The 21789-nt window shown below is 40.6% G+C and overlaps 1 protein-coding gene across 7 annotated transcripts in view; it reads right to left on the minus strand.

Annotated features, from left to right (window-relative positions):
- igsf9bb (immunoglobulin superfamily, member 9Bb) overlaps nt 1-21789 on the minus strand; it is a 682739-nt gene that overhangs the window by 88157 nt on the left and 572793 nt on the right. For all 7 annotated transcript variants that reach the window (XR_011963911.1, XR_011963912.1, XM_072593172.1 and 4 more), the window contains one exon: nt 17800-17950. Coding sequence is in view for 5 of the 7 variants with exons in the window: in XM_072593172.1 (XP_072449273.1) it covers nt 17800-17950 (151 nt within the window). In the remaining 2 variants the exon portion in view is untranslated. The remainder of the gene's footprint in view (nt 1-17799; nt 17951-21789) is intronic.

A 21789-nucleotide genomic window follows, 5' to 3' on the forward strand; every position in this document is an offset into this window, starting at 1 on the left:
GAATAATACATGATTCCAGTACAGAGCTCACTCTTTTCTAGACCTTTAATTGAGAAATGAAGAATACATTTCATTCAAAGGAAATAAAGCAGAAGGTTCAGAAGGTTAAGAATTAAAAGGGAAGTCCAGAAGAATCTTTGAACTGAGAATAAATAACTTTTGGAATAACGTACCAGAGCAAGCCTTTGTGATTAAGATTTGGATTTTCTGATGGTGGCTCAGTGGTTAATATCACTACCTCACAGCACCAGGGACTCAGCCTTGGGTAACTGTGTGGTGTTTGAACATTCTCTCTGTGTTTGCGTGGGTTTCCTCCAGGTGCTACGGTTTCCTCTCACAGTCCAAAGATGTGCAGGTTAGGTGAATTGATCATGGTAACATGCCCATAGTGTCCAGGGATGTGCAGTGTAGATGGATTAGCCATGGGAAATGCAGGGTTATGGGGTGGGTTTGTTTAGGATGGGTTTGTTTAGGATGCAGGGTGGGTTTGTTTAGGATGCTCCCCACAGGGTTGGTGTGGACTTTATAGATCAAATAGCCTGCTTCCACACTATAGGGATTCTATGATTCTAGGATTAAAGCCTATGCCCAGACAATGACAAACATCCAGGACCTGACTCCCCTTCATTCACTCCAGACCCGACGAGTCTACCACCTGCTCCTCAAGCCAAACCCTTTTGCCCCGCTCCAGAGATGACCTGCTTTGGAGCCACCCTCCCTTCCCCTCTTCTGGACCTAACCCCACATCCTTCACCCCCAGAAACAAAACCCCCTCACCTACTCCAGACTCACTCCCACTGCCCTGATGCCTCTTTCTCCAACTCTGGATAACCCTCTCCCCTTTTTCCTGCCGTACTTTGGACCCAATCAGTCTGAATGTTGTCCAGGACTCAGCGCTCATTTCCATGCTCTGGACATGACCTACCTCCACAGTCACCCACCCCCGGGACCTAATCTCACTCCTGAACTGACACCCACTCTCCAAATCCCCACCTGTATTGGACATGACTTCTTCCACCCACCACATTATTGCATTACTTACTTGAACTCTTTGCATCTCACTCACCTGGTACTCTATTCCTTACCCAGCTGGTGACTGACATCAGTTAGCATCCTACCTACCTAGTATCCTCTCCTAACACAGCTGGAACCCTACTTACTTGCCAACTTGGCCTGTTACCTTGCAGGCTTCCTACCTTCCTGGTATTTACCCAGACAGGTCACCAACACCTACATCACACCATCCTGGTACCCTCCCTAGCTGGTTCCTTACTTACCTGGCATCCTACCCAACTAGCACACTACAATGCCTCCACTCCACCTTCATGACATCCTAATCTTACACTTTTCTCATGTAATGCCTGTTAAAGTGGGTGTCTGTGATTCAGGACTTCTAAATTTCAGAATAACGACTGCTGTGAAAAGGGGTGTGGCTTGCCTTCCCCAGAACTGTCAGAATTGAAGTATGGTTCCACATTTCTGAAGGAGACCGGACTGGAATCTCCTGTCAGAAATGGGGAGCTCTCATATTTCATTAAAAAAAGTGTGTGATTGCCACTCCTTGGAATATCCAGCCCAAGTCATTTGTGTTTAGAAGACAAATAGCCACTGGATGGAGAGAAGAACTCATTGAAAGTGATACAAAAATATGGATGGGTATTTTGGACCTAATGATCTTTCCCTAGTCTTGGGCTCACTTAATTGGATTTCAATTCATACAAAAGATGGCAGTAAAAGGCCTTGGTTTCTTATGTGACTACAAGATGTCCCAAAGTATTTTACAGTCAATGAAAGGCTTTTAAAATCAGAAATGTGGTAGCTAATTTATGCACAACAAGCTTTCACAACTGGAAATACATAAATGATCAGGTAATAGAGGAACAAATTGCTGCAGATACAGCAGTGGGTCAGACAGCATCCATACAGAGAGAGCAAGCTAATGTTTTGTGGCTAGATGACTCTTCATCATATAATGATCAGATAATCTGTTTTAGTGATATTTATGGAGGACTAAATATTGATCAAGATATCATATATAATTCTGCTATGATTCAATACCTTTTATTTTTATTCATTTATAGGATTTGGGCGTCGCTGACAAGCCAGAATTTATTACCTATCTCCAATTACCCTTGAGAAGGTATTAGGAAACCACATACTTGAATTGCTGCTGTCCACAGCCGACCACTTTGACTCTCCCTCCCATTCCGCCAAGAACATGTAAGTCCTGGGCCTCCTCCACCGTCAAATCAAAACCACCTGATGACTGGAGGAAGAACAACTCATCTTCTGCCTTGGGACCCTTCAACTACACACCATCAACATTGACTTGACTAGTTTCCTAATCTCCCCTCCCCCAACCCCATCTCAGATACAACTTGGCACTGCCCTCTTGAACTGTCCTAACTGTCTGTCTTCCTTCCCACCTAACCACTCCACCCTCCTCTCCAACCAATCACTATCAATCCTCACCTGCATTTTCCTATCATTTTCCCAGCTACCTTCCTCCCAGCCCCACTCCTCTGCCTATTTTTCTCTCAACCCCTTTTCCCCCACCCCACATTCCTGATGAAGGGCTTCTGTCTGAAATGTTACCTCTCCTGTTTGACAGAGAGTTGTCTCGGATGCCTCTGGAGTATTAGCCCAGTAACATTATCACTATACCATCACTTCCTCCAGAAAATAGCATGCAGAGAAAAGGCAAATTGCAAGAAAAACCAGCAACTGCATCCCAATTATTCTAGAAGGGCATTTAAGAGTGTTGCCATAGTCCTGCTATCTCAATTGAGAAAAAACTGGTGGTGAGTCTAAACCTGGTGGTAGTGAGTTATAGGAAAGGCAATGGCATCATGGTATTATTGTTGAACTGTAAACCCAGATATCCAAGTAATGTTCTGGGACCCACTTTTGAATCCTGCTATGGCAGATAGTGGTACCTGAATTTAATTAAAAAAAAAAGAAAATCTGGAATTAAGAGTCTAATGGTGACTATGAAACCATTGTCAATTGTTGGAGATGTTAATACACATGATAACAAATCCAATTCAATTCTTTTTAAAGATAGTGGGAATTGAATGTAGAAGGGGTCAAACTGCTTGTCATTTGTTCCTTCCAATCTTATCCCTGTTGACTTCATGAAAACTATTCCTCGAGGATGCCATATAGAATTCCCTCTCTTTTGCATCCCACCCTGATCAATGTTACCTCAAAACTCCCATTGCATCACATACAATCAGTTGAAATAGAAAATGAACCATTTTCTCCACCTGTACTGTGCACCTGTTTGAGAACAGCCTGAGACATCTGTCTAACATTTAATTTCTTTGGGGACATAACTCTGTCTTGTAACTTTCCATAATGGTACAATGACGCTTGGGAATATTTTGGACATCTAACCGCAGTGGGCTTAGACCTGGGGCTCAAATTAGTTCTGTTCTCTATTCTCTTAGGCTGTGTACATTTCGAATAGTAGTGCCAGTGTGAGACTGCAACCATAGCTTGTGATGTTCAAACTAGATGCATGTAGTGTGCTATTTTTCTTAAAAATGTAAGCACTGAAACAAATGACTAGAGTACAGGGACAAGACCTGTGAGTGGCAGTGATTAGAATCTGCAAAGATAACACAGCAATGCGCCTTAGCAACTGGATTGTGTGGGGTGCCATTAAATCCACATGACAAATGTCACCTTTGATGTAATGAGCCTGACCTGTCCCACCATGGAGTATTTCTTTGCCCATTATTAATCCCTCCACTAGCACAAAGCTATACTTAGATTGGTGAATCAATCTCGATTGGTGTGACTTTGTCATTTACTTTTTGTTTGTGTTCACTCATTAAAACATGTCCTCACATTAGTGTGTATTTGAAATACACACAGGGCAGATGGTATTCAAAACGATTCTCAACAAACTCACACATCAGTAATTAAACAAAGACAAGCAATGGTCAAATCGAGCAGACAAGCACTCATTCTTAATGCCTTACTAAGAAGCACTGTGGATTCAAGATTGACCTCTAAAATTCCATACTCGGGGAGTTCTCGGTATTTCTCATGTCCTGCAGTACCTCAGTCAGCAAATCCAACCAATTTGTTGACATGTTAGCATTTATGCAGGAGCTGTGCACATCATAGAATGAGCCTGTTATCTCTGACCTTTGGTTTTTCCAGTGTTGCTGGGGGTCACTGCAACATTGGTTGACCACATTGATATTAATCATTGTGGGTTTTGGGTTTAGCAGGTGGTTTTACAGCTCTGTCAGTCACTAACCTTCTCCATCTATTTGGGGCTGGGATCTGCAACATAGCTGGATGAGGAGTCCATCCCCTTCTATTGCCTACATTAGGTGTGACAGAAGGATTTACAGATTGACAAGCAACCTATTTGGTAATGCTGTGAATGCAAGTTCCTTGGCCATTGAGTCTTGGAGTGGGACTTGTTCAGAAGCAGCGATGCTACCCAATGTGTTTGCAAGCCATTATAATTATTTAAAAAACCTGTTACTAAAGTTCTGCATCTTCTCACTGAGCACAGTTGAAAGGGAACCAGCAGTTCTAGGGAACATTACACAATGTGGCTCAACAAACACCACACTCTGACTCATGAAGATTTATGCAGTATTTAACGTAGGTCACCCAATGCATGGAGTCTAACATCTTCATACTCAAATGTATTCACAGCCTCCTCTCCAAGTATCATTCAACCCTTTCCAGTGTTTTGTCCTTTCTGACACCCATTGGACCTCCAAATCGGATGTTTTGTTCAGCATATGTTTCCTTCACCTCATCATGAATGACAGAATCTTTGCCTTAAAATGTCCTCCACATCTTCAAGAACCTTCCCAAAACCTAATTGACAGATATTTTAGTCACCTCCTCTGATTCTGAGTCCCTACTTTTCTGCCCCCATATTTTTTATCTAGTTATTCTTCCTGTATCTATTTCAAAGGTTCATAATCCTATTCGTTCTCACATTACACAGAGCTTGGGAGAAGTTGTTGCACTCAACATGGGAATAGTTTAGAGTTGCAATAGATTCTGTCTATTCATTTATAAACTTAGATACCAATAGCAGAATTGTTAGACTTTGATTTGAAAGAAAATCAATTATTTCAATTGTTTGAACATTACAAACATTGTTCTACTGACAATACCAATTAAGCAATGAAGTTGCCTTCAAGGCAATGCAGATGGGTGTGTGGGCTTGTGATTTTAGATCAATTTGTGATCAGGATGTGTATTCATTAGCAGCTGCATCCAAGCATCATGTGTCCATACAGCTACATGATAATCCAATATACATCCACTTCAAGCACCAATTCAAACCTGGGGCAGCCTGATGGTTCAGTGGTTACCACTGCTGCCTCACAGTTCCAGGGATCCAGGTTCAATCCCAGCCTTGGGTGACTGTCTGTGTGGAGTCTGCATGCTCTCCCTGTGCCTGTGTCAGTTTCCTCCCACTGTCCAAAGATATGCAGGCTAGGTAGATTAGTCATGGAAATCCAGGGATAGATTGGGTGGGGGGGGGTTGAGTCTGAGTGGGATGCTCTTCAGAGGGTCGGTGTGGACTTGTTGGGCTGAATGTTCTGTTTCTGCGCTGAAGGGATTCTACAAATGATTATAACATTGGTTATAAGGAACTGGGATGCATTTTGTAAGGGTTTAGAGAATGTGTACTAACATACATTAAGAAGAGCAGAAAGCTAAACAGCCTCTTGAATAAGATAATTCAAAAAGATCATGGCTGATCTGGTTACTACATATTCTTGCCTATCTTGATAACCGTTTCATCACCCTCTTATGCAAACAATGCTCCCACAAGTGCTTTTGATAGTACCATGCTAAATAGTGAGAAAGAGTAGATCACTGTTATCACCATTACTAAATGTAAATCCTCAGGGAATGAAATCTTCCAGTGCAGTGCTACAGTCACAAAGACTTTGGGCTACATATAATGGCTGTGGCTGAACAGCTGGTGACAACCCTATCACAATTATTTCTGGGAACCCGTGTGTTTTAAATCACAGTTAGACCGTGGGCGGCACGGTGGCACAGTGGTTAGCACTGTTGCCTCACAGCGCCGGAGACCCGGGTTCAATTCCCGTCTCAGGCGACTGACTGTGTGGAGTTTGCACGTTCTCCCCGTGTCTGCGTGGGTTTCCTCCGGGTGCTCCGGTTTCCTCCCACAGTCCAAAGATGTGCAGGCCAGGTGAATTGGCTACGCTCAATTGCCCATAGTGTTAGGTAAGGGGTAGATGTAGATGTAGGGGTATGGGTGGGTTACGCTTCGGCGGGGCGGTGTGGACTTGTTGGGCCGAAGGGCCTGTTTCCACACTGTAAGTAATCTAATCTAATCTAGTCCACTGCCTGTTATCAGAGTTCCCAGTACCTTCATCACACATTGATTGGCAGTGCCTGGAGACAGGGCAATCAGAAATCTGGGGACTCTTCAGACTCAGCCTATGAATATATCCAAAGTCAACCTTCCACTCAAAATCTCTCAACCTCTGAAATAAAGGTTTCTTCTCAACTCTGTCTTAATGGATGAAATTAAATAAAATGTAATGTACCAAGTGGAGAAGAGACACTATAATATCCAAAAAATGATAGCAAATCACTTTCTTTAGCAGGATAACTTTAAATGAACTTTTCCTTTTTCTTTGTTTACCTATGTTTCATATTTTCCTCTCTTTCCTGTCTGTGGCTCCTGAAGCCATGACAACTGGAGGACTACCTGCCGAGATGGTGCATCTTTTACTTCCTCCCTCCCTCTCTGTTATATATCACTAATAAGGGAATAGAGACTTGGGGAATGATGGAAAGTGGTTGGGGGAGCATTGAATTGTGTAAAGGCATGAGATACAGAACTTGTTACTATATCGACTTCCCTTGGTTCAGTTTGACTTTCTGTTTCCTACTGGCCAATTAAGGCCACCTAAGGACTTCATCCTGCAGCCACTGGTATTCCACCAGCAGTGGGAGTTGGGAGAAGCTATACCACGTGGACAACCGATCTAAGTATACCCTGGCACACCTGTCTGTGGCCTGGATGTAGAATCTCTTCTTGCTTAGACACCCTGTGACCAATGGAAGGACACTGCAGGAAGGCCTACAGATCCCTATCCTTTAAAATTACCTTGCCTGACTATCAGTGGAAACGTGCACCACTTATTTGAATTCCAGCGATATATTGTTTTCCAGGTATCTTGCAGTTCCAGCCATGGCCACTGCTCAAGGTGGTGCTACTGAGTCTGAAGAGTCCCCAGATTTCTGATTGCCCTGTCTCCAGGCACTGCCAATCAATGTGTGATGAAGGTACTGGGAACTCTGATAACAGGCAGTGGACTGTCTAACTGTGATTTAAAACACACGGGTTCCCAGAAATAACTGTGATAGGGTTGTCACCAGCTGTTCAGCCACAGCCAATATATGTAGCCGAAAGTCTTTTTGACTGTAGCACTGCACTGGAAGATTTCATTCCCTGAGGATTTACATTTAGTAATGGTGATAACAGTGATCTACTCTTTCTCACTATTTAGCATGGTACTATCAATAGCACTTGTGGGAGCATTGTTTGCATAGTGAATCTTACAATATTTTCATATTTGCAGAAATACTGAACCAAATTCTTTCTCAACACAGCATTATTATTAAGGTTGGAGTGATTTATCATTCAACATTATTCAGTTGAGGTTTTAAGGATGTCTCAGATACCCTACGTCTGAAGTATAAATCCAGCATGAATCTAACTGATTTTGTTTTACATTATGTGACGACGTTATTGTCTGGGCCAGCAATTATTGTCCATATTGGCAAAATTAACTTATGAAATTAAAATGGAAGACTATTAAATCTTCTAAGCTAATGTAAGTTTGCACAGGCAGTTGAGCTTGTACAGGAAAGAAGTTACGAGTTGGGACTTAGAATATTAACAGGATACAACATGGAACTTGGGCAAGAGTTACATTAAGGCATGGGATTTGTCACATAATTGGAAGATGTGGGGGATGATTTTAATGTGCTACATGAGACATAAGCCAATGCTCAATGGAAAGTGATTGGTTGGAAGGATGTTGAGTGAGTTACTATCAATGATTTGCCCTGAATATGGTGAGAAAAAAGTTTTTTGCGGCATTGTAGATAACATGAAAACACAGAGACTGTATAGTGTAATATTTATTGGATGTACTCTACTGTTGAAAATGCAACTGAAGTTGCAGAACTAAACTGTAAAAATCTGACCAAAGTTGGAGAAGAATAGGTAATCAAGTAGGTAGAGACAATCATGACTTCTGATAGCTGTCAAAGCAATTGTTCCTGTCATTCATAAAAGATCTTGAAACAAGCCACAAAGTATTACTGCAAAAATAGCAATTCACCAGTAAGGACACTCAATAAAAATCTCAACTAACAAACAAACCTTAAATAACTTTCTTCATGTCTGATGCTGCACTGATTTGCTGAGAACTTTCAACATCAAAACCAAACAGAAATAAAGAATAAATGGTGATTGTGGCTGAGCTTTGAATATGTTTGCAGCCACAGTTTTCTAGTCAAAAACATTTTGTGTGATCCTCTGGTCTTGAGTACACACTCTCGTTTGGGGAGATTTTGTTATCATTGGTGGTGTGATTTCTTTAAATACAAAACCCTGCTGACTGTAAACTCAAGAAGAAGACTATAGTTTAGCATGTTTATTAATTAATTGCACTCGTCAATGTGCAAGATAAGTCTTAATATTTTGCATTGCTACATCACTGTGCATTTTTAACTCCATGGGAACAGAATAACAAAAGGAAAATATAATTCATGATAGGCAGAAACCCTCATCTAAATTCCAGTAGCCAAGTGAAGAAATGGTAAGAGAATATAACCTTGACAAATGAGAGGAAGTGTGGCGGCAACATTCAGTCAAGCGTGAAATTAAACTGAAAGCATTTGCAATGGAAGTCACTGTTCTCCTAAAATCCACATTGGTCTGATTCTGAAAGTTTATGTGATTAGATGGGTAAAAATTAACTGGCCACTTCTCCAGCAAGCATCATACATTTAGAAGGGAAGAGAGAGTTAATCATGCCTTAACACACCAATGCTAACAGGACTATGATAATTAAAATCTGAAAGGTAGCAAAAAGGACAGCAATTTAAAAGAAAACATATGTAAACACAAATATGTCTTCCACAGAGATGAAAAAAACCAACAGGGATTTATGCTCAGATATCTCACTCAGACCCTCTGCTTGCCAGCAGATCAAGGAGAATGTGAAGGACATTTAATCTATTGTGACTGACACACATCAGGGTTTCTAATTCAAAGATATTGAAGGCTGTCTCTACATTGAATCGGGACTTACCTTCTTGCAAAATTAAATTTTCCCTTTGTAAACATATTGATTTAATAGTGCCATCAGTCAACACTACTGATGGGATAGGGGGTGATTTCCTCTGTGGTCCAAGTAGCAAAGTTATAAAGGACAAACAAGGCTTCTGACTGAATTACAGTGAAACTAAGTATTATTTCCATTGTTGGGTATGAACAATGGAAGTTTTAGAGGGGAGAGCACTTATGAACAGTACAACTTTAAAAACAACTTGTAAAATGTTGATTTTGAGAGGCCTTAAATACTTACTAAAGAAAAGAAAGACTCTGATTTATGTACTGCTAATCACAACCCGAAGTGCTTTCAATCCATTAAGAAATTTTGAAGTGCAGCCAACAAGATAGCTACCCTGATCATTTTTGAAATAGCATCTGAGGTGTTTTACATCCATTTGAAAAAGCAGACAGGGTCACGGTTTAACATCTGAAGGTCAGTAAAGTTCCAAAAGTGTACATTGCTGCATTATTACACTGGAGTCAGATCCTGGAATCATGAACTGTGTCTCTGGACTCGCAGCTGAATCCATGACCTCTGAGTCACATACCAGGGTACGACCAACTCAGCCATGACTGACACTTACATTTTTTGTAGTGAATGAAAGGTAGGTTTACATCAGCACAAAACAACAAGATATTCTTGATCGTTCAATTGAAGTATTCATGGTTGGGTTTTATTGCTGCAGACCTGCAGCACTGGGAAACATCAGACAATATTGGTTTGTCATTTTTTTTGCATTCTATTTTTAGTGAAATACTTAATATGCTTGTGCTATTTTCCATACATAATAATCAGTATGTTAAATGAATGCAGATAAGAAATTAACGTGATCAAATTAACCATTGCAGTAAAAGCACTGTACGGAAGAATTAAATCACTTCAATAATAATCTTCCAACAGTTTACCTTGACACTCGCAATCTGCACAATCAAAAATATATTTCAATATTTTGCAGAATTCTTTCATCTAAAGTCCCTTTGGAATTACTCCGATTTCCTTTTGTACATAATTACATGTTCAAGTTCTGCTTTTTCACTGGCAAAACAGTCACGTGACTCCATTTCACGGAATAAGACAGCACAGAAGAAGACCATTCAGTACATCAGTCTTCGCACTCCCCTGTTTATAGTGCCTTGGGGGTGCACTAAGGTCGGACTTGAGCCCAGGCCTCTTGGTCTAGGGTTAGGGATACTATCCATGCGCCACAAGAGGGCCTAGGAGGTCTGTTATATACATGGTGAATATTAGCTCTGACACCGTTACCCTTGCATACACATGACAGTGTTAATGAGGTATTAGAGAAAGATTCCTCACGAAGTGATGGTATTTGAAAGCAAATAGATTTACAAATCATCTCACTTAAACCTCATTAAGCTCAACTTCCATTAAACACGCCAAAGGTCTTCATTTTACCCACATGCTACTAGCTAATGATTTGTCAATTTTAATTTATTAACTAGTGCCTTTGTATCGTATAAAACTGGCATTCTTCACTGTTGTACAATTGAGACTGTAAAACACTTGATTTGTTAGTTTGATACTGTGTAATATTAAATTGCATAATTAAAATACCGTATGCTACTTTGCAAATACTAAATGGATTGAAAGAATATTTCAAGTCTACCGCTTTGATGAAGCAGTTTGTCTATGTGAATTTTGTTCCAGTAAAAAAAATGAAAAATAGCTATCTCATCGCACAATACAGTGTGGAATCTTATAGGAGTTTGAGCAACAATGGGTTAGGGTTAGGTGAGATGTGCAGCAGAATTGAATGGGAAGTCCAGCGAGTGAAATTTCCCAGTGTCCAATGCGCTCACTCCATCTTTCATGTTTTTCAGAAGCAGTGTGGAGGGATTCTCGCTAGGCACTAGTAAAATGCCAAATAAGGAGAATTGTAGCTTGCTCAACACCTTGTCGACAGCCTCATTAATATTAATGCCAAACTCACCAAACATGAGAAAGCTCATGGAAACTAGAACGAGTATCTGACAGGTTCAGCTCAGTGTTTGCTCTGAGCAAGTGTTCCGCCAAGGAACGTGATGCCTATGACCAATTGCAGCCCAGGGTGCAATCCATAGGCACCTGCCACATGCATCCCTAGTCCACAGACATTAGCATCTGACATCTGCCAACTCCTCACAACCATCATGGCACCTCTCAGATACATTGGCAGTGCTCTCTGGAAACACAGGACGTGTATTGCAAAGCACACTGCCAATTAGCATTCGAAGCTTGCAGCAAGGGACATTTTGCAGGTACAGACAGGCACCCAGCTCACAGATTGGACCAGGCTGCATCTCAGGGCTACTAACTTGCATTCTTAGCATTCGCTCACTTACTGCCTACTTGGAAGCTCATAACGTTGCTGTCTTGTCTTGCACTGCCCCTTAGCTCAGTCAGAGGATGAGGCAGTTTGTCTTCCTTTTTAGTAGTCCTCAATCTCAAGGATGTACATCCTACTGTGTGGCAGTGTGCTACATCAATCCTGCAACATGTGCCAGCAGCTTTCAAACCAAACACAGTGTGTGCAACAATGAACTAACTATGTCTCAAACTTTTAGGAGAGATGTCCTCACAGAAATCTGTGGAGGGACCTGTCAGTCTTGGTATAGGAAATGAGGGGGAGGCTTCAATACTAGTCAACATGGATTGACCAGTATTGGTCATGGGTCAGGCATCTGCTCGTGGTGGTCTTGTGCCTTTGTAGTCTGGGACTAGGTCATAGATAGCCATGTTGTTGCATAGCAGCCAGTCCTGGGGAGGTGTAAAGCTCATGGGGTATCCAGGCTGGGCTACTGGAAAAGGGATGTGAAAGTTCAGGGTCTTACTGACATGTTTAGACAGAGAGTGTGTGAGGGGCACTCACTATCATCTTCCATTTGGAATTGGGCAATGGGAAGATAATGGCTGTGAACACATTTGGAGTGGGCAGGGTATGTGACTCGATCTGTTAATCAAGAGACTGCAGCAGCCGCTGATAACAATGTTTTTAATGGGAAAGAGCAATGTACACAGACCTATGTGGTATATAGGACTCAGACCTGCAGGACTTCTACTTCCTGGTCAGCCTACAGTACACAGAGGAGCACAGAGGCTGTGACACTATAGAAATGTTGCATGAGGAGGATCTGAAGTGTTAGTATACGTATTTGTTAATTTGTTTCCAGATGATGCAGTCAGCTCTCAGCTCACGCCTCCATAGAACCTTTTTTGTAGGTATGAAATGATGCCAAATGCCTTTTGGACCGATACAGAGAGACTAACAACCAGATGTATGGTTATAACAGATACATTTATTCAAAATTACTGTTACAAACCATTGTCATCTGTCCCACCAAAGTGTTCTGAAAATATTTTTCTTCTTCCTCCCCCTTCCATCATGTCTCAGTGTAGTCCCTGATTCCACAGCTGGGCTAGTGGGACCCTGCTTTCCAGGGGAGCCTTTTGGCCCTGGGAATTTTCATTGGGAATTCCCAAGGGCACTTGTGTCTAGACAGGCTTGCCAGAGGCAAGTTGACCCTTCTTGGCTTGAGCGTTGCCTGTCTCCCGTCGCCATGTCATCTATCCTGAGGACCAACGGGTTGGTGAATGGAGTGCAGGTATGCCCTGACCGTCCATGGAAGCTGCCAACCTGCCCATGAAAGCAGCTAGACAATTGCATGACTCGCTGCATTGATGTAGCTTCTGGACAATGAGGGCTACTGTGTCCCACATGCCTGTCTGCTGTTCCTGTTCCTTCCCTTCAATGTCAGTGATGTCTCTAATAAATGACACCACAGGGTTCTCTCCTGCCTGTTTCTGGCAGCATCGGAATGCCAGTGGACTGGAGCATATCTTCATCACCAGCATTGAAGCTGTTGCAGTGATGTGCTCACCAGCTTGTTGTTCCCATACTTTCCAAGCCCAGTGAGGTGTCAGTATCTGCACTGGTGGGATTGCAGGAGGAAGCCTTGCCAATGCTTCTTCTGGGGTCTTGACACTGTCTTCTTCAGAAATCAAGAAGTGGGCTCTGGAGAAGCCAGGCATGTCATCACAGAGGTCATGGAGATGCTGGCTGCAACTGCAAGACAGGAGAGAGAGAGGTCACTGAGGCCAGTAGTTTGATGTGGTGCATGACCAAAGAGACTGACAGTGGGGTGAATGTGAGAATTGCAGTGGATGGGGCATGGATGTGTCTGCATCCCTGCAGGAGTGCTTCCAGTCTTTTTCTGGGGTCAAGATTATTTCCTCACAGAGGGTGAGAAGTGAAATGTTGAGTGTTTTCCCCACCTATACAGTCTCCCCGTACCCTGTAATAGTTTGCCTTCTTCTGGAATGAGGGAAAAGAGAGAGATTGAGTGAGATGAAAATGGTGGCTGTCAGTGTTGGTGCAGGCCAAAAGATGATGACGTGTTCCAAGACAGTGAGGAGGAGGTACAAATGGCGCGCAGTAATTGCGCTGTGGGGCACAAGAACAATTGAAGGAAGATATTGTAGGCAACAGTGGAGTCTGGATGGGAGAAGTAAGCCATAATAGAGACATAATCAGTGTGAGGAAGCTAAGAAAAGTGTGTGGCATTTATCCTGGCACAGTAGAGAAGGTAACTGACCTTCTTTCGACATTGTTGACCATTCCTCAGCATGCTGGGACAGCAGCGACCAAGGTGTTACCTCAGACCAAACTGTCAGGGTCTCACGGCATGGCCTCTTCTGCCACTCCTCTGGGAAGAAGAAGACTCTTGTTTATACCACCTCAGGTTCCTGTTAGAAAAGTGTGGTGCCACCATCCATTTCTCTGGCATGATCTGATTCTATCCGTCAATGACCAGCTTCAGAATGCTGGAACTAATTGAGGAGCACAGCATACGTTTGAAGAGGGCAAGGCGCAAGGGAAAATGGATATCTTTTGGCAGATATCCATAAAGTGAAGAGTTGTTCCGTGTATAGTACATGGTAAGATGTGGCCAGAATCAGTTATGATGGATGGACCCCACAGGGACAGGGCTGGTGATTAACGAGACAAGTCTAGTAACATACCATGAGAGAACTGGCTAGGCCACATAGCAAAAGCCCCTCCAAAAAGACTCAACGCAATTTGGACTCAACGCTAATCCGGCCCCTCGAGCCTACTCTGCTATTTAATAGGATCATGGCTGATCCGACTTTCCTCACATCCCCTTTCCTGCCCTTTCTGTATAACTCTTGCTTCCCTGGCTGATCAAGAGTCTATCCATCTCAGCCTTACATATACACAAGGTCTCTGTTCCTCAGCTCTCTGTGGCAAGGAATTCTGAAGACACACGACCCCCTGAGAGAAGAAATTCCTTCTCATCTCAGTCATAAATTGGTGCTCCTCAATTTTGAGATTAGTCTTTCTAGTCTTAGACTCTCCCATAAGGGGTAACATCCTCTCAACAGTTACCCTGTCAAACCCCTTAAGAATCCTATATGTTTCAATGAAATTGACCTTCACTCTTCTAAGCTTCAGTGAGTCCCAACCTGTTTAGCTTTTGCTCAGAAGATAGTCACTCCATACTAGGGACTATCCTAGTACTGATGGAATGCTATCTTTCCTTTAATAACGGGACAAAAACTGCTCACAGTACAACAGATATGGTCTCACCAGCACCTTATGCAGTTACAGTATGCCTTCATGACTCTTAAATTTCAAGCCCCTTGAAATAAGAGTCAACATTCCATTAGCCTTCCTGGTTAAATGCTAGATTTCTGCATTTTTTTGCACAACTATCTATGTATTGCAGCTTTTGCAGTTTTTTTTCCCCAGTTAAACAATAGTCCCTTCCAAAATGAACAAGTTCACATTTCGCACTATCCTTCATTTGCCACATTTTGTCCACTTACTTAACCTATGAATATCTCTCTGAAAACTGTATGCTATTTTATTGTCATCTGCAAATTTGGGTACAGTACATTCCATGTCATAGGAAGAACAGATGCACCTGTAACAAAACTCCTTGATATCACCAGCAAAAATCACCAGCATACCACTTAATCTTGTAAATGGCAAAAACCATTTATTTATGGTATGTGACTTAACAAAATATTGATCAGATCTCAATTTATCCTCTGGGTCCTGTTAAGACTACAGATTGCAGTGCTTATATTTTCATTCCTTCCAAAGATGGGTTTAAAAACAGTAATATTTTGATATTTGACAATCAGACAAATGCTTGCCTAATCAGACCATTTAAATTGAGAACTAATTTTCTAATTACTGATTTTGTACTGCTATCCTTGTACTGACTAAAGATAAAGGGAAGACCTTTTAGAACAGAGATGAGGAGAAACATCTTCAGCCAGACCGTGGTGAATCTATGGAATTCATTGCCACAGAAGGCTGTGGAGGTCAGGTCATTAGCATATTTAAAACAGAGATAGATAAGTTCTTGATTGTCAAGGGGATCAAATGGCGAGAGAGCAGGAAAATGGTGTTGAAAAACCAAACAGCAGAGCAGACTCGATGGGCTGAATGGCTTAATTTCTGCTTCTATGTCTTATGATCTTATGCTCTTATTTAAACTTTAGAATGTCTCTTTGACTCGTCCCTAAAATGCCTATCTTTATTTAACTTTTCTGTTTGGGAGAATGCTGTGTCTGTCTGTAGGTCAAGGATTCATCTCGAGTAACGTATCCACCCACATTAAATGTGAAGAGACATAGAGAATTAATTAATACAAAATATTTGAAAAATAGTCACGGTTACATATGCATTAAAAACATAGGAAAATAATCCAAAAGAGTTGGCAGACACCTTTAACCTTGAATATAGATTTATCAGATATCTGAAAACAATTTTGCAAAGACACTAAATAAAGTCATAATAAGTTCAATAATTTTTCTCAACAAGACATTTAAAATCAATCCACTGATTTACAAATGGTTTCAAATTTATATGTTACAATAATTGAAACACAGTAAAAATTTGATTAAAATTAGTTCACAAATTGACCACCATTTATGCATTTAACACTTGTCATGTAAAATTCTAAATCACAGCATTTTCTTGATGTTTAAAGAAATTACAGTGAGACACCATTACTGAATATGATTATCAAAAATCTTCTTACTCAAATCAGTAATTTTTAAAAAAAGATTGTTTTAAATTTGAACACAAGTATTTGTAGTGGGATATCTTTCTAATGTTGTAATTGGGCCGAATGTCATTCTTAAACAAATCCATGACCCAGGTTATCCATATACCTATTATTCCAGGGTATCTAGATTTTTGTGCTCAATACTATTCATTACATTCGGGGTTACTTTTCCATTACTTCCTTAAAAGGTGCAGGAATTTTAAAAAATCTAACCCTTTATATCTAATTATTCAATTTATTGAACGGCAGTTGTTAACCTTTGTCAAAGTTAGCTCTGGGTGCACATTTTTTAATATTAATAGACATCAGACTAGTAAAAGGAAAATTTATGATTGATTTTCACAAGGGAAAAGTCACAGTTACGTGGAATTCACTTGTGATATAGTAATGGAAGCAAACATAGTCTGATTGATTACAAACCGTGTCAATACTGCAGTGGGAGGGGGTAAGTTGGAGGGGCTGCGTGGGTGTGGGCTGGGAAAGGATTCAGAATCTTTCTTTCTAAATGCATTAAGCTGGAGAGATCAGTTAGGCAGGTGGATCAATGGCACAAAATTGTTCAGAATTGCACCAAATTGACACACTTTTCACTCCGAGATGGCAAAGGTAGTAATTGTACAATATTAAAAAAAATTATTAACATTGCTTTGCTGAGGAAGGCACTGGAATTCCCTTTTTAATCCTCTTCTCCTCACATTCTCATCATTAAAGGTTCTCTTCAAAACTTATTTCTTCAACCAAGCTGCCGGTCACTTATCCTAACATTTCCAGCCTTGAGTCAATGCCTGAATGAACTCCTATGATGTGCCTTGGCACAGTTTATTATGTTAAACTTACTATATAAATGTAAATTGTTGTTAAATTGTAAGCATTCGAAAACTGAGACAGCTGAGAGGCAATGGAAAGGTACAACATGCAGGTCGAAGGAAAAGATCCTGCAACAATGAAATGCTTGAAGAAAAATCAAAATAGCAGCTGCACTTTGTGTCAGAGGTCCCCAAAGTTGTGAAATAAAACAGTGAACTTTACATTACTGAAGCAACTCGGTTTCCTAAAATACAGGTGTAATAAGCAGTTTCAGGAAAGGTACATCAAAACTGTTAGTAGCAATAAATTAGAGTACAATCCAGTTTACTAACAGGGTCTACTATAAATTGGCTCTGGAACCAGCATTTAATTAGTGTTTTTGCAATGACTAATTATATACACAGTTATTCATATAGTCAGAAATCTGAAACATAGGAAATCAAGTACAATAACTCTACTCTTCATGACATATGTGAAATGATCATGCAGACTGCAGTCAGGTTATAACCCGCTGTACTCACCGATTACAGTCAGATGTGTGCTGGCAGTGATGCTTGTGACAACATTAGTGGCGACACATTCCCATTGTCCATGGTCTTCTTTGCTGAGTGCTTTGAATTGCAAGCTGCCGCTTGGAAGGATGTTGTGCTTGCTTTTACTGGGCTTTCCTACCTTTAAAGGATTAACAAACCAAATGCATGTATTAGGTCAAGCTGGTAAATTCCAGTTTCTTAGAACCTACTGCAAGCTAAAAAAAAATTCCTCATGGTTCATGTTAGAAATATTATATAATACATATTAGAAAGAAAAAAAAAATCCAGAAGTGCTTCCCCAGTAAATTAAATATTGAAGAACAGTCAGTGCTGTTGTCAAGAACAGTTGCCAATTTATGCATTCTGAGATTCCACAAACAGTAATGAGACAATTAACCAGATCATCTTTTCAATTGAGGGACAAATGTTGGTCATGAAACTCAGTGAGATTCTTCTTCAAAGTATGTCATGACATCTTCTCTGTCTGCCTGAGGGGAAAGAAAGGAAAACTGGCCTGAAATAAGAGTGGAAGGTTCTTGAAATACTCAGCGTCTCTGACAGCATCTGTGGAGACAGAAACAATGTTAATGTTTCGGGTTAATAGCTTTTCATTGTCATGGGACAAGTTAGAGGTCTGAGACAGCGTATAAAGCAGGAGAAATTAAATTACAAAATTGGTGACATACACAACAAACACAGATGGTAGCAGGAGAAAAGATTTTAAGTAACAATGACAGAACCATTGTGAGCAGCTGATGTCCAAAAAATAAGAGGTAAAGGAGATGACCTGAATGTAATAAAAAATGTGCCATGTAGCTGCTAACTTTAGTTAGAGTGAGGAAGTGGAATAGAAGAATGTAGACAACAATGGCAGTTCCTAATGGCAATATTTAAGAAAGGTAAAATGTCAGAGGGAGCAATCCAGGTTTATCAAAGTCTTTGAAAATAGAAAAAAAAGTCTGCTCTGTAAGCAATTGTTTACTGTTGAGAAAAGCAGGCATAGAGGTGAAGGTGACAGAAGAAAAGCTCAGCATTGTGCCATGTTCATAACTTGTTAAGGTAGGAGTGCAAAGGGATTAAACTAAGGCTTTTTCTGATGATCAATCATTTTGGTTAGAGAGATAAAGTCAAAAATGCTGCAAATGATAAGAGGTGGGTTAGAGGAGAAATAAAGGTTAAGGGAATACTTGACTGCTGGAAGGAAGAAGGAAATATTTTAGCTAAAGTGCTATCCAGGACAATTGACAAAATGAATCGGTGGACTAGTGTGGCTTTGAGATAGGGTGAACCAGTGCTGGAGAAGAGAGAGGTTGTGAAAATACATGTGACAGTGCATGAGACTTTCGGTGGATCCCATAATACAGTAAGAGCTGTAAGCATGATTGGATCCAAAACATGAAGAGTGAGGAGAGAAAGCTTTGGATAGGTTTGTAAGAGTTGATGGCGTCCCACAACAGATCACTGCAAATCAGCCAGTATAAAGAGGGTGCAGGACAAATAATAGATAGCTGTGATTTCATCCTAGTTATGTGCACTGATAACTCAGTTGAAGAAGAGACCTGAACCCACCAGCACCAGTGAGAATCAAATGTGCATCCCAAACAGAACCAGTAAGCATCTTAGCTCTCACAAACATCGAATCCTGAATGTCTTCTTGCTCCCTGAAGCAGATGAATAGGCAGATGTGCTCAGGTAAATATGTCGACTGTGCTGTCAAAATGTTAGAACGGATAACGAAGCAGTTTCCATTTCAGAATGTGGCACTCCCCTGTACCTTTGTTATTTCTTCATAAAACAACCATTCAGGTAGCTTTTATTTTCATTAAATAGACAGTGATTTGCAGCTGCTTTGAGCTCACTTGGAATCCAAAACCAGATTGGGAAATCACCCAAGGGAAGAGGGAAAAATCAGGACATAAAAATAAACTACCTTGTGGCGTGCAATTATGTTCTGTCCTCCTGGGAATGTATAAAACAATATCACACATTCTTTTTAGGTAATTTACAGTCAAGACGCATTCGTGTAATGGTATAAACAACCAGAGAACATTTCAATTCGTAGTACAAGAAATTTTAATCTGCCTGTACTCCCTGAAGCCTGTTTTATTTGATTGAGAAATGGTTTTAATGAATTGGAAAAATGATCCCTCCCCTAGGTAAACATTTATACTCTCTTTTCCATGGTATTGAATATACAATTTTCCTGCTTATTAAGCTTAATTTTCACAAATGTTTGTCAGGAATATTAGGATCATTGAACACAATAGTTAATAGCTTATCTATCAATGCAATGCATTCGTAGAAAATTTCCATCATGTCAACATGAAAAATCCAGCCCCCAAACTGAATTTGTGAAACATACTTCCTGTATTTTGTGGCATTCAGGTAAATTAAAAGGATAGTTTCAAGGCAAACACAGGAAAATAAGAAATATGAATTGGAGTGATTCACACAGATCTTCTAGCCTGCTCCACCATTTAAATAAATCATGCCTGATCTATCTCAACTCCACTTTCCCTGCACTATCCAGGTCTATTAATTCACTCACTATCCAAATCTATATCATGAATATAGTCAATGGCTGAGCATCCATAACTCTCTGAATCCATCGATTCACAAACCTTTCAGGGAAGAAATTTCTTCTTCACTCAGTCCAAAGTGGGCAAGCCGTTTTCTGAGACTAGGGCACCCCACGTTCTGGATTCTGCAGCCAAATAAAACATTCTCACAACCTCTTAAGGACACTCATATATTTCAAGAAGATGACCTACTTTTCTTCTAAACTCAAGAATACTAACCTAGTCTATTCAATCTCTCCTCATTTGACAATCCCCTTAACCATGGAAGTTAGGGAAGCACGAGGTTCAAAGGAATCAAAAAATGTGTGAATACTTTGGTGATGTTAGGAGAAGAGGGGTAGGAGGAGGCTCACGTTGAACATAAACTTGGACTGGCCTGCTTGAATGGCTGGCTTATGTGCGAAAAGTATATTACTTAGTGATTTTTTTTCCATTTCTTTGCTGAAAGTGCTGCTCTGTATTGTTCTGTGGCTCCAGAGTTGCTATCCATCCTCATATACCTTTTTGAAATGGCGAGTTTTCATGTATAATCCAAGCTTGCGCATATATGCAGCAATGAGAGTACTGAACAATCAGAAATGCTGTCATTCAGATGAAATATTAAACCTTCCTTGCTGATAAACATAATAGAGCCCAGGATACCATTTGATGAACAGCCAATAAATGTCTCCCAACTACTACCTGAAACAGACGGTCTCATCATTTATTCCATCACCATTTGTGGGACTTAGGCTACTGCATTTCCTACATCACAATACCAACTACACTCTTTTGTTTGTAAAATACTTTAGGATATCTGCCTGTCTTGAGAAGTGCTATGTAAATGCAAATCTTTCTTTTACTTCATGGGATTTTCAATTATGGCAAGCCACAAAGTCTAGCTTGATCAAATTCTTGTTTGACATCTATACCCCTATCATTTGCAATGATTTTCAGAGGACAGTCATTGGGGAGATTGCATTGGCTTTCTAATTCTACCCAGGAGCTTTGGAACTTATCGTAACAGTCCAATTACGATAGATCTTTTTAAAACCAGAATCATATACATTCGATTATCTAACAAAGCTATGTAGTTATCAAACTACTTTTATTAGAAATATATCTTCTGAATATCACTTGTGTTCTAAATTTTAACATCATCATTAAGGGTTTTTGTAGCTGGTGAGCTCCACAATGGCTGCAGATTGACTTTACCACTGCACAGATGAAGGATTTAAATTTGGAGAGGTGGGGACTGGTCTTCCTCCGTGTGCTATCTCATATGAAATTGCTGTTTCCAGTGGGATTTGGGCTGTGTACTCAACTTCAGAACCGTCACAGATTCGGAGTTTCAAACAGAGATCCACTTCTAAGATACACAAATACATGAAACCAACTGCTGCTAGAAAATATTCTCTGA

The sequence above is a fragment of the Chiloscyllium punctatum genome, chromosome 23 (genome assembly GCF_047496795.1).
Source record: "Chiloscyllium punctatum isolate Juve2018m chromosome 23, sChiPun1.3, whole genome shotgun sequence".
Lineage (NCBI taxonomy): Eukaryota > Metazoa > Chordata > Chondrichthyes > Orectolobiformes > Hemiscylliidae > Chiloscyllium > Chiloscyllium punctatum.